General features: G+C 41.6%; 1 protein-coding gene across 2 annotated transcripts in view; it reads right to left on the bottom strand.

Annotated features, from left to right (window-relative positions):
• The window catches only part of tmem132c (transmembrane protein 132C), a 155,667-nt gene that overhangs the window by 83,349 nt on the left and 59,959 nt on the right, over window positions 1-12,359 (bottom strand). For both annotated transcript variants that reach the window (XM_008113645.3, XM_008113644.3), the window contains exon 2: window positions 8,642-9,530. In XM_008113645.3, coding sequence (XP_008111852.2) covers window positions 8,642-9,530 — 889 coding nt within the window. The remainder of the gene's footprint in view (window positions 1-8,641; window positions 9,531-12,359) is intronic.

Below are 12,359 nucleotides of genomic sequence, written 5' to 3'. Positions count from 1 at the left end.
ATTATTATTATTATTATTATTATTATTATTTTCTCAACAGTAGGGATAGCTTGTTGATAGACAAAACCGTTATCTCTCTATATACATGTCAATATGTATGGTTGTTTGTCTGTCTGTTTGTACTGCAGAACAAACTGAGACATTTTGAAAGCAGCTGAAAAAGTGGGATGACAAAAAAATGAATTGGGGACATACCTGGGAGGATGGTGGAACTTTCCCAAAATGTCCACTTCTCCATTCTCCATTCACTGTTGGAATGCAACCCAAATGCAGCAACTTTTAATGTAGCTCAATCCATGTCTCCGACCTCTCAATCCTGACAAACTTATTTCTCCAAAGATCTCCCCTCTTTCACTTTTTGCCTGACTTACTGAGTACTCAATGAAGCTCACTTTTTTTTTTCCGGTGCAGTAAAAGCTTTTGGCTGGCCTTTCTTGCCACTTTGCAGAAGGGGTGATGGATAGCAGAAAGAAGACACATAAAAGCAAGTCTGCCCGTTTCCCTTTCCCCGCTCTTTCTGTTGGCATCAAACCCCTGCAAACCATATGTTCCTAATCTGCCTAGCCCTACTTTGGCAGAACACATTTTTATGAAGGCTCATTTTGTGGTCTCGAAAGACCCCATAAATATTTCCCCTATACAGGGAAGGTCTTACTGCATTAATACTAATGGGATCGTTGTGAAAGGCAAATGGGAAGTCTGCCAAAATCTAACGCTGCGGCCTGTCTCGCTTTAATATTCCCTGTCATCCTATAACTTGGAACTGCATCAGAAATGATGCTTGTGAATTGTCAGGACCCAAAGAGAATGCAGCACTGAGGAAATCAGTAGCTTTCGACGTAGCCAAATGTGGTGACGGAACCACGGAGCACATTGAGAAGGCACTGAGGTTGATTTCTATGATTCTATGAAATGCTGAGGATGATGAAGAAAAAATCTCCAATACGTTGGTTGTCTTTGAAATTCCTCAGAGAAATAGCTTGCCCCTTCTACAGTTCAAGCAGCAACGATAAAGAAATTCCTAGCTGTGCATACATTGATCCATCGGTGAGTTCAAATACTCAGAGAAGCTGTGGCAACTCCTCACATGTACATACAAGGCGGTGTCCAACAAAGAGCAAAAATATTCAGGGGACTTGAAAAGCAGAGCCTACAGATCATACTGGAGTATAAATTTGGTTGCTTATTCTGGTAGGACAAGAAAAGGAATAGAAGAAGAACAGGAACAGGACAGATTTCACAGCCGTGGCAGAATGCAAGTTAGGACTGAGCAGTGGTCTAGTCCAAAGACGTCTTGACAAGCAAGTGTTGGCAGGCGAGCATGTCACACATTGTCGGGAAGTCCAACATGAATCAACAGGAATATGTGCATTTTTCGCCTGTCTTTATTCATTTCCTTTTTCTTGACACACTCTAGGTTTGCAGTTCTCCAAGTGTAATCGTACCCTGTATGCATCTCTCCAGCTGTGCCAGTGACGTGTCTTTCCGGCAGTGTTTGGGGGAGATGTTTTTCCTATCAACTAGACTTGTGCATAGATTCTTTTTGGTCAGTTGTTTTTGGCCAATCCAGTTTGTTTGGCTTGTAATGATAAGGGCTCAGTCACCATGTTTTTTCCATCCGGAACGGGCCACAGGGCAGCCGGTCATGACTCCTCCTCCTTTATTTGGCACCACGCGGCGCACGGAGAAGCTGCCGTGTGCTGCTTGCACGGTGAAAGAAACAATGCTTGTCATCAACTAGTCCAATATAGGCGGGGTGAATGAAAAGTAACACTTCTACCTTCGTAACTCCTCAAGAGATGGCAGTGCTGGTCTGCGGGAGGTCCTGGCTTGTTCAGTAGACTCTCCTCTACAGTTCCGTTTGGCGGGAAGCCTTAGCATTGAACGGTTGTGTTGTTAAAGTGCAAAGTATGGAACCCTGCGCAGACGGGGAAGCCTTAGCATTGAACGGTTTTGTTGTTAAAGTGCAAAGTATGGAACCCTGCGCAGATGGGGAAGCCTTAGCATTGAACGGTTTTGTTGTTAAAGTGCAAAGTATGGAACCCTGCGCAGACGGGGAAGCCTTAGCATTGAACGGTTGTGTTGTTAAAGTGCGAAGTATGGAACCCTGCGCAGACGGGGAAGCCTTAGCATTGAACGGTTGTGTTGTTAAAGTGCGAAGTATGGAACCCTGCGCAGACGGGGAAGCCTTAGCATTGAACGGTTGTGTTGTTAAAGTGCGAAGTATGGAACCCTGCGCAGACGGGGAAGCCTTAGCATTGAACGGTTGTGTTGTTAAAGTGCGAAGTATGGAATTCTGCGCAGATGGTCAATGCGACTTAAGCAACATGCGGTCATTGAATTCTTGACAGCACAAGGTGTCACCCCAAAGCAGATTCATCAGAGAATGCAAGATGTTTATGGGGATTGTGTTTGTTGATGTAAATTACAATTTACAGCCTAAGGAAGGGAGGAAGGAGAAGCCAAAGGGAGAGAAAAGGAGCCCAAGCGGCAACGGGAGAAGAAGGAGGTTATTTATCAACACACGATTGGTTGATAAAGACTTAAAATAGTGTATAACTACTGAAATAATGTATAAATATTACAATAAATACAGTGTCCCTACTTCGCGGATTTTCACTCATTACAAGTGGTCCTGGAACCTAACGATAAGTGAGGGAACACTATTCATTTTTTAAAATTGCATTGTTGCTTGTTTCTTCTAATTCATTCACCACTTAGAAAACTAGAAAAACAATGTAGAAATATGTCAAACAACAACCATCAATGCACGAAGGAATCTTCCAAAGCTCTCCCCTCCGACAAGGAGTCCAGTGTAGAATCAGCAGGGGTCGGGTTTTAAGAAGATCAGACCGAAAACAAAATAAATCGAATTTTTCTAAACTTTTATTTCTTTCTTTTTTGTCCATAGAAGGTAAAACTGCTTGCTGGAATCTTTTTGAAGCTAAGGTGTCCCCCCCCCCCCCCCGCTTTCCCAGCCAAAAATGGAACATGAAATACGAAGACACAGAAGTCCGGAGGCTGCTCCGTTCCTTTGTTCTTCAGAGCTGCACTGCATCACTTTTTGCGTTTAGATATCTCCTAACAATAGGCCAACCTACTTTGAACTCACGAGTCCTTCAGAGCCGCTCTGAGAATAAAGGGGGAAATGATTTGATGCCATTCATATCTGAAGACACATGTGTATACAAGGACTGATGGAGGAGACATGAAAGGAATCCTATCCTAGGTCTGACATTTCTCTGCGGGGCATGTTGCATTTCAAGTTTAAGTTCTGAGATCTGAAAATCACATATTGATCCGAACTAACGGGCAGACATTGTCTATAAGGATTGGTTGGATGTGATAGATGGTTTGAAACGGTAAAACTTTGCCAACTATCTCAGGTTTCAAACAGACAGTGAAAAGTACTGTCGAACGTATACTGAAACCTTAAACCAGACCTTTCCAACCATTTCATGCACTTTTTTTTTGACATGCATCATTTTGTGACACAGTAATTCAGTTTTACTAGCAAACCGAAGGTTAAACCAGCCCTTTATAAGAGACAAAAACACATAATGAAATGTATGTGGACATAATGAAAACCTTTCATTTATATTTTTAAAAATATAGTACAGTCTCACTTATCCAAGCTAAACGGGCCAGCAGAAGCTTGGATAAGCGAATATCTTGGATAATAAGGAGGGATTAAGGAAAAGCCTATTAAACATCAAATTAGGATATGATTTTACAAATTAAGCACCAAAACATCATGTTTTACAACAAATTTGATGGAAAAAGTAGTTCAGTACACAGTAATGTATTTACGAATTTAGCATCAAAATATCATGATGTATTGAAAACATTGACTACAAAAATGCCTTGGATAATCCAGAACCTTGGATAAATGAGACTCTACTATATATGATTTGTAAAATAATATACCATATATACTCGAGTATAAGCCGACCCGAATATAAGCTGAGGCACCTTATTTTACCACAAAAAAATGGGAAAACATTGACTCCATTATAAGCCGAGGGTGGTAAATTTCAGAAATAAAAATACAGTAGAGTCTCACTTATCCAACATAAACGGGCCGGCAGAACGTTGGATAAGCAAATATGTTGGATAATAAGGAGAGATTAAGAAAAAGCATATTAAACATCAAAATAGGTTATGATTTTACAAATTAAGCACCAAAACATCATGTTATACAACAAATTTGACAGAAAAAGCAGTTCAATACGCAGTAATGTTATGCTGTAATTACTGTATTTATGAATTTAGCACCAAAATATCATGATATATTGAAAACATTGACAACAAAAATGGCTTGGATAATCCAGAAACTTGGATAAGTGAGACTCTACTGTAAATACCAATAAAATTACATTAATTGAGACATCAGTAGATTAAATGTTTTTGAATATTTACATAAAGATCATCCGGGACTTACCTTGTCCCATTTCGTATTTCGGCGGGGCCCTGTTTCATTTTCATCTGATCTCCCAAAACTGGGAGGTCAGACATTTGTTATGTTTTGTCTTCTGGGCCGAAAGATCTGTATTATTTTGGTCCAAAGCTCCTGGGCCTCACAGGGCCTGCAGCTGAGTGCCGAATAAGGAGCATTCCTTACCCGGCAATTGGCTGCAGGGTCTGTGAGGCCCGGGTGCATAGGCCCAAAGCCTGCACCCATAAGTCCGGGAGCTTTGGGCCTACGGGTGCAGGTTTGGGGCCTACGCATCCAGGTCTCGCAGGGCCTGCAGCTGAGTGCCGAGTAAGGAGCATTCCTTACTTGGCAATTGGCTGCAGGGCCTGTGATGCCCAGGTGCATAGGCCCAAAGCCTGCACCCATAAGTCTGGGAGCTTTGGGCCTATGGGTGCAGGTTTGGGGCCTACGCATCCAGGTCTCGCAGGGCCTGCAGCTGAGTGCTGAGTAAGGAGCATTCCTTACTCGGCAATTGGCTGCGGGGCCTGTGAGGCCCGGGTGCATAGGCCCAAAGCCTGCACCCATAAGCCCGGGAACTTTGGGCCTACGGGTGCAGGTTTGGGGCCTACGCATCCAGGTCTCGCAGGGCCTGCAGCTGAGTGCCGAGTAAGGAGCATTCCTTACTTGGCAATCGGCTGCAGGGCCTGTGAGGTCCGGGTGCGTAGTCTCAAAGCCTGCACCCATAAGCCTGGGAGCTTTGGGCCTATGAGTGCAGGTTTGGGGCCTATGCACCCAAGTCTCGCAGGGCCTGCAGCCAATCGATCCGAAATGCAGGCTTGGAACTGATACCAGCTCTCAAACACCTTTCGTTTCGATTGCATTTTTGGTACGGATCGGAAACACAATTGAAACAAATGCAACAAATACCGCACACATCTCTAGTTTGCACTCAATTAACTAAAATGTGTAGAAACGAGGAGTTTATTGTGTGTGAACAAGTCATAAAAAGCTAGGTCGGAGACGCATGAAAGTCTATGCCAGTGATGGCCAACCTATGACACGCGTGTCAGCACTGACACGCCTAGCCATTTTTGCTGACACGCTGCCGCATGCAGATTGATTGGATGACTAATGTCTTTTGTGGCCAAATTTGGTGTGATTTGGTCCCGTGGTTTTGTTGTTTACTCCATGGGAATTATGCACATTACATTTATTTATATATATATATATATATATATATATATATATATATATATCCATTATTATTGTGGTATATTATTATATTATTACTATTATATTATTATTATATTATTCATTATTCATGATTACATTGAAACTACAACCGAGAGAAATCAGCGTGGAAACTGCAAGAGGCACCATCGATTGTTGTACATGGAAATAATGGTAGTTTTTGATTTATTAAATACAGTTATATATTACAATTATATATTTTTGTTATTTAAACTATATATATATTGTGAAATTATGGGTTTTTTTCTCGAAGTGACACACCACCCAAGTCATGCTAGGTTTTTTGGTGAATTTTGACACACCAAGTGCAAAAGGTTGCCCATCATTGGTCTATGGGATGTACTGGATTTTAAGAAACTCGCTTCTTCAATGACTAGTCCCTTTTAGAAAAAACGAATAGGAACACTATACTGGTTGGCTTGCAAAGGGAAACATGGAACCTGTGGTGCATGCTGGGGGCTGCTTGGTCCAGGTTCTTCTGAGTCTTCACAGTATGAACCCAATGTTCACAACAAACGGCTTCAAATCCCACGTAATGCCCCAAGTGTTTACACACAGGGCAGTGTGCCATGTTTGATTTGGTGTGGAATTACAAACAGCAGGCCAACACATTTAATGCTAAGAGCACGCATATTCCGTGACTTAGCGGTTAAATCTATTAACTTGACATAGACCAGGTTGCAGGTGGCATTGAGTAGGATAAGCAGGAAGGAAAGATGAGGGATGAAGTTCTCTCAGCTGATTAGGAACCCGGGGTTATTTTTCTCTCTCCATCTGGATTAGAGTTTGTCTCTTTCCGGCTCTCGTTTTGCTGTGCCTTATTTTACTTAATTTTTTTGCGGGTGGGAGATAGTTTTTTTTAACGTTCATTTCAACGCGCAGAAAAAGAGAAATACAATTAAATATGTCATCTTGGAATAAGTGTCCACAAACACCATTTAGGAATCCCAACCCGAGTCGAAACGTGTTTGGTTTCTTTGTGTGCAAAAGGTATGAATTTTCCAAAGGGACGGACATCCCGAAAGCCCGAAGTTTCGACAATAAAGTTAGTGACCGTAGCACCCCTTGCCAGCTAACAAGCGAACGGTGAGACAATGGATAATTAGCAAGGATAATACAGCATCAGATTGCAAGAGAGATAGAGGCTAAATGTGGCAAGGAGAGCGCTTAAACAGTTCGGCTGAGGCAGCTTTCAATGGTAGTATCCTAATGAGTATTGACAAAGCAGCTGTATTTAGTGGAAGGGTAGAGAAGAATGCTAGATATTAACACACTGGGAAAGCGGAAATGTCACCATACATGTGTACAAGGAGATTGCGGCTGGTTGGTTGAAATCGATATGTCAATCAGCCTTGCCTTTTCTCCTCCACCATGTCCGTTCCTAGACATTTTGCTGCCTGAGGCAGAATAGCAAATGGCACATGTCTCAATCAATTGTTGTTCAGAAACAAGTTGACTGCTAGGCAGAGGGTAATTTCAACTCTCTGCTCCCTAAATCTTTCTTTCACATCAACCTTCCCGCTACAATTTTGGTTGCGTTTTCCTATTTCATAACCATCATACGAGGGTTGGATGAAAAGTAATGCCTCCACCTTGGTTACTTGGGTTTGGATGAGAATATTTTAATAAATCAAACGCAGAAATAATCCTTAGAATGTGCTCTTTAACTACCACTATTCACTTTTCCACATAATCACCAGACAATTGGGTACATTTCTGCCAACGATGAACAAGTTTTCTGAAGCCTTCACGGAAGAAGTCAACAGTCAGTTTCCGCAACCGGCGTCTCACAGTTCCCATCGCCAAGCAAAGCAATAATGTGACCCACACGTTCTTGTGTAATGCCAATTATGCTTGAAATTTCTCTCTGAGTGATACAACGATCGTCCTGAATCAATCTGTCAACCTTTTGCTTGTGAAACTTGGTGGTTGCTGTCACAGGACGTCCAACTCTTTGTTCGTCACGCAAGTCAGATGTTCCCACCTTTAAACTTACTCGCCCAATGAGTTGACTCACATCAACACAATCACCATAAACAGCTTGCATTCTCTGATGAATTTCCTTTGGGGTGCTGTCAAGAATTGAATGACTGCACGTTGCTTAATTTGCATTGACCGACCGTCTGTGCAGGGTTCCCTACTTCACACTTTAACAACACAACCGTTCAATGCTAAGGCTTACCCGTCTGAGCAGAGTTCCATACTAGTCCATTCCAGGACTAGATACTGGTGGAGAGAGGAGTATTTTTAGGATATTGCTGTAAGTACATGTCAAGACTCCTGCGGCATCGTTTCTGCCGCAATTATCATATACAAGCAAAGAGGTCCACTCATCGAACAGGTGTCACACGGATTATCTCATCAACTAATCCAAAGCTGCTTCTGGGTTGATTGGTTTTCTTCCCTCCCCCTTATTTTGAAAAAGGTGGATTAAAAAAATTACCCTCCTCCAACATACACGCTGGAAGATGAAAATTATATGCTAGGACCTTCATCGTCAGGGATTGTACACAGACACAAACACGGACATACACACAGAGGCATATACTGAAACGGGCAAGTCAATCTGGCCCATGTCAATTCCAATTTTGACTCCTATCATCATTCCAGCAATTCCAGGGTTGGAAATAGGTTGGTTGCCATCTCCCCTTGTTGTAGATTCCGCTAGACGTATTTACAGAACAGTGTACAACAATGGCAATATCACAATCCTTTGGCCAGAGCTTGCCGACTTAATTTTCTTAGGCTGCAACTTTGAAATCATCAAGAGAAATAGTCCAAAAAGTATATTTTTCAGATATTTCCTCTAACTCTTTGAAAATTATTATTATTATTATTGACACAACAACATAGTATGACACAGCAAACTAGATATGCTGGATTTATTATTCCAGGAGATATGGGTTTGTGTCTAAAGGTGACAATCATTTTAAAAGCAGTGCCTACGAACAAAGAAAATCTGCAGATCAACCATACCTTAGGATGAACTGATCCACGGTGACGTTGTTCGCGAGCGTCACTAAAGCACTCACGACTTCTCCTTGTTTGACCGGTTTTGAGGGCAGCCAAAGAGCCACGTTGCTGTCCAACCACAACTCTGTCAGCTGAGAGCTCTCCGGGACCCGGTGGAGACTGATAGAACCAATTCTTTGTAAGTGAGACATGGTCTCTGATGCTCCTTCCTTCCCTGGACGGATAGCATTGCCCTTCCGGATGTCTTCAGTGCTACACTCCCCTTTCTCATCTCCAGGCTGGATGGTGTAGTAAAGCTCTACAGAACTTCCTTCGGATGGATCGGCTGCTTTCTTACGGCCAGTAACAACGGTCGGTGGGTTGAACCAGGCTGGCTGGAGCTCCAAGTCGGCCACACATAAACCCAGATCGCCTTTGAGCCTGCAGCTACCACGGACTTCCCGCGTTTCCCGAAAAGCAAAGACTCTCATGCAAGGTAGCTGCTCTGTAGCACTGTAGTCATCCCAATCTCTTCCCACAATATAAAAGAGTATTTGGACTTTCGGCCTGGTCAAATAAACCTTTTCACTCATGATGTAGGCTTTCAGCTTCCAGTTGAATGTAAACTTGTTGGTGGACCCAAAGATGTTTGAAGTCAACAGGAGATCCTGGGGCACCGTATGTTCCACAGAGAACGGTCCATAGCTCGCATTTATTACAGGGGCCTTTTTGGTTTTGTATGTAAAGAAGGTTTCTATCCGCGACTGCAAACTTGAGTTTCTCATGAACTCCTGGTTTGCTTCTCTGAGGAAAAATGAAGTCTCAGTGCGCGAGATCTGATATTGTACAGGTAGATATGTTGGTAGAGAGGAAAACTTCGGTATGTTGTCCAGGATGCCACGGCCCACGGTCACTATTGAAAAAGAAGAAAGACAGACAAAATTAAAAAGCAGGCTGGACCAAGCCAAAAAATAAGGTTCAAATTATATTTTATCAATTAATTAGTACAGTAGAGTCTCACTTATCCAAGCTAAATGGGATGGCAGAACCTTGGATAAGCAAATATCTTGAATATTTATTTATTTATTTATTACATTTATATCCTGCTCTTCTCACCCCAAAGGGGACTCAGAGCGGCTTACAAATCAAATGAACATACAATATATTATTAGCCTAGCACAATATAAGCATTAAATTACTATATTGTACTATATCATTATATGGTAATATTATTAGTAATAAGGATAATAAGGAGGGATTAAGGAAAAGCCGATTAAACATCAAATTAGGTTATGATTTTACAAATTAAGCACCAAAACATCATGTTATACAACAAATTTGACAGAAAAAGTAGTTCAATACGCAGTAATGTTATGTTGTAATTACGGTATTTACGAATTTAGCACCAAAATATCACAATGTATTGAAAACATTGACTTCAAAAATGCGTTGGATAATCCAGAACGTTGGATAAGTGAGACTCTACTGTACATGTAATAAATAGAGTAAAATAATAAATGCAATAATAATAATAATATCAGAGTGAAATAATAAATGTATTAATAATATAGTAGAGTTGGATAAGCGAGTGTTGGATAAGTAAGACTCTACTGTATTGCACAACAACGATGAGGATTTTGTATGATGGCGCCATGACAGTTAATGTGGTATGAAACTTCTATAACTGTGCCATGAAGATGTTGAAAGTAGCCCTATTGGTGCTTTATGACTCTATTGTGATTACAACTGTGTCTATTCTACTTTTGCTCCCTCCAAATAGGAGGAGGAATCAATTACAACTAAGTTCCTATTTGAAACGAGTTGCCTCCAAGCTCGGAGTCTATTATAACCTTTCCTGCCTTGGAAAGTACAACGTCCAGCCTGGTTGGCTGGGATTATTTCAGAGCCTGTGAATAACTCCACTGCCCGGGGGGATGTTCCAGACCCAAACGTTGGAACTCATTGTACAGAAAGTTCCTGACACAGTCAATATTCTTGACAGCTCATCAGACCTTTTTCATTTAGCGGCTTAGGCACGACATGAGCCTTACTTAACCCTGATTGTCCAGAGGTCACAGATCAGATATCAAACAATGGCGAGCCAGAGCCACAGAGTCTGGGCCTTCGGAAGACCTTTTTTAAAAAATTAAAATCCCCTGGCTAAGACTCCAGTATCTTTGATTGTCTCGGCTGCCTCGGAGTAAAAAACTGCAGCCCAAACAATAATCAGGATTATCCACTTAGTCATGTTCCAGCCTTGCAGGAATGCTCCTCCGTTCCTTGCCAAACTCACCGAGAGCAAAAACTGCAAATCACTGGTGTAGAAATAGGAACACCGTTACTTTTTCCACCTGGATTTTCTCTCTACAGAAATGAAGAAAAATTGGTGGAACCAAGAATGAACTTTTGTGCAAAAGGGCCCCAAGTTCAGCTATTTTCAATTGGAGGAGGAGGGGAGATCCTGAGTTCATCACCCCTTGTTATTTGTGTCCATGTAAGAAGATATATCTATCCATCTATCTATCTATCTATCTATCTATCTATCTATCTATCTATCTATCTATCTATCTATCTAACAGTATTTCCTCACTTATCGCGAGGGTTAGGTTCCAGGACCACCCGCAATAAGTGAAAATCCGCAAAGTAGGGACACTCCCAAAAGGTCCCAGGTTCAAAATCCCGGGAGTAGAACGAGCTATTATTATTATTATTATTATTATTATTATTATTATTATTATTAATTTGTTTTTATGAATTTATCAATCCAAATGTACAAGCTCACATTTTCCTCATTCTACAATATCTCAAACACATCACGTTGCATACAATCCGACAACAACAACAAAAATCAAGAACATCCCCAAGCATATTTCCCATCAGTCTTTTAACTTTTCCATTACAGCTTCACTATACATCTCTCCACTACCCACCCTTCATCTACCTATACATGTTTTATTTTCAATATTATTATTATTAATTTATAATTCAAAATGTATATCATCGTTGTTTAAACTTTCCAACTCCAATGTACTCTCCACCAAGTTCTCATCTGAAGAAGAGGACTTTAAATCTCATACAACTTCAGTAAAGGGATAAAGTTTGGAGATTCATCTCCTCCTAGAACAGAGGTAGGAAGCATGTGGTCTTTTATATGTTGTTGGCCTACAGCAGTGGTGCTCAACCTGTGGGTCTCCAGATGTTTTGGCCTTCAACTTCCAGAAATCCTAACAGCTGGTCAACTGGCTGGGATTTCTGGGAGTTGTAGGCCAAAACAGCTGGGGACCCACAGGTTGAGACCCACTGGCCTACAGGTTCTAGCAGCCATAGCCAAAATAGCCAATGGTGAGGAATACGAGAAGTTGAGATCTAACAACATCTAGAGGGCAAATGATTCCCACTCCTGTCCTAAATCTCAGGATTTAGCCGGGCACTGCAAGTTGTTGGAAGAATTCCTGTTGTCCCAGGAATCCTTCCAGGCCCTGGAAAATTCAGGTTTGGCCAGAAATATGGAACTAACACAATGTTTTTATCTCCTTCCTGTGGTTGTCCTCTTCTGCAGGATGGTTCATCCGAGATCTTGCTCAGTACATTTCCACGTCACTGGAAATGAGAAAGGTCTGTGTTCTGGCAAAAATGGAAGGTCATATCATACATTACTAGGTCTCCTACAATGAGATAAATTGATGCATGTCAATGGCCTACTGGGACGTTGGTAATTATGTACACATCAATAACAAGGAGA

This window comes from Anolis carolinensis, chromosome X (genome assembly GCF_035594765.1).
Source record: "Anolis carolinensis isolate JA03-04 chromosome X, rAnoCar3.1.pri, whole genome shotgun sequence".
NCBI classification, from domain to species: Eukaryota; Metazoa; Chordata; class Lepidosauria; order Squamata; family Dactyloidae; genus Anolis; species Anolis carolinensis.
The sequence above is the reverse complement of the archived record's forward strand: the minus strand, read 5'-3'. Positions and strand labels throughout refer to the sequence as shown.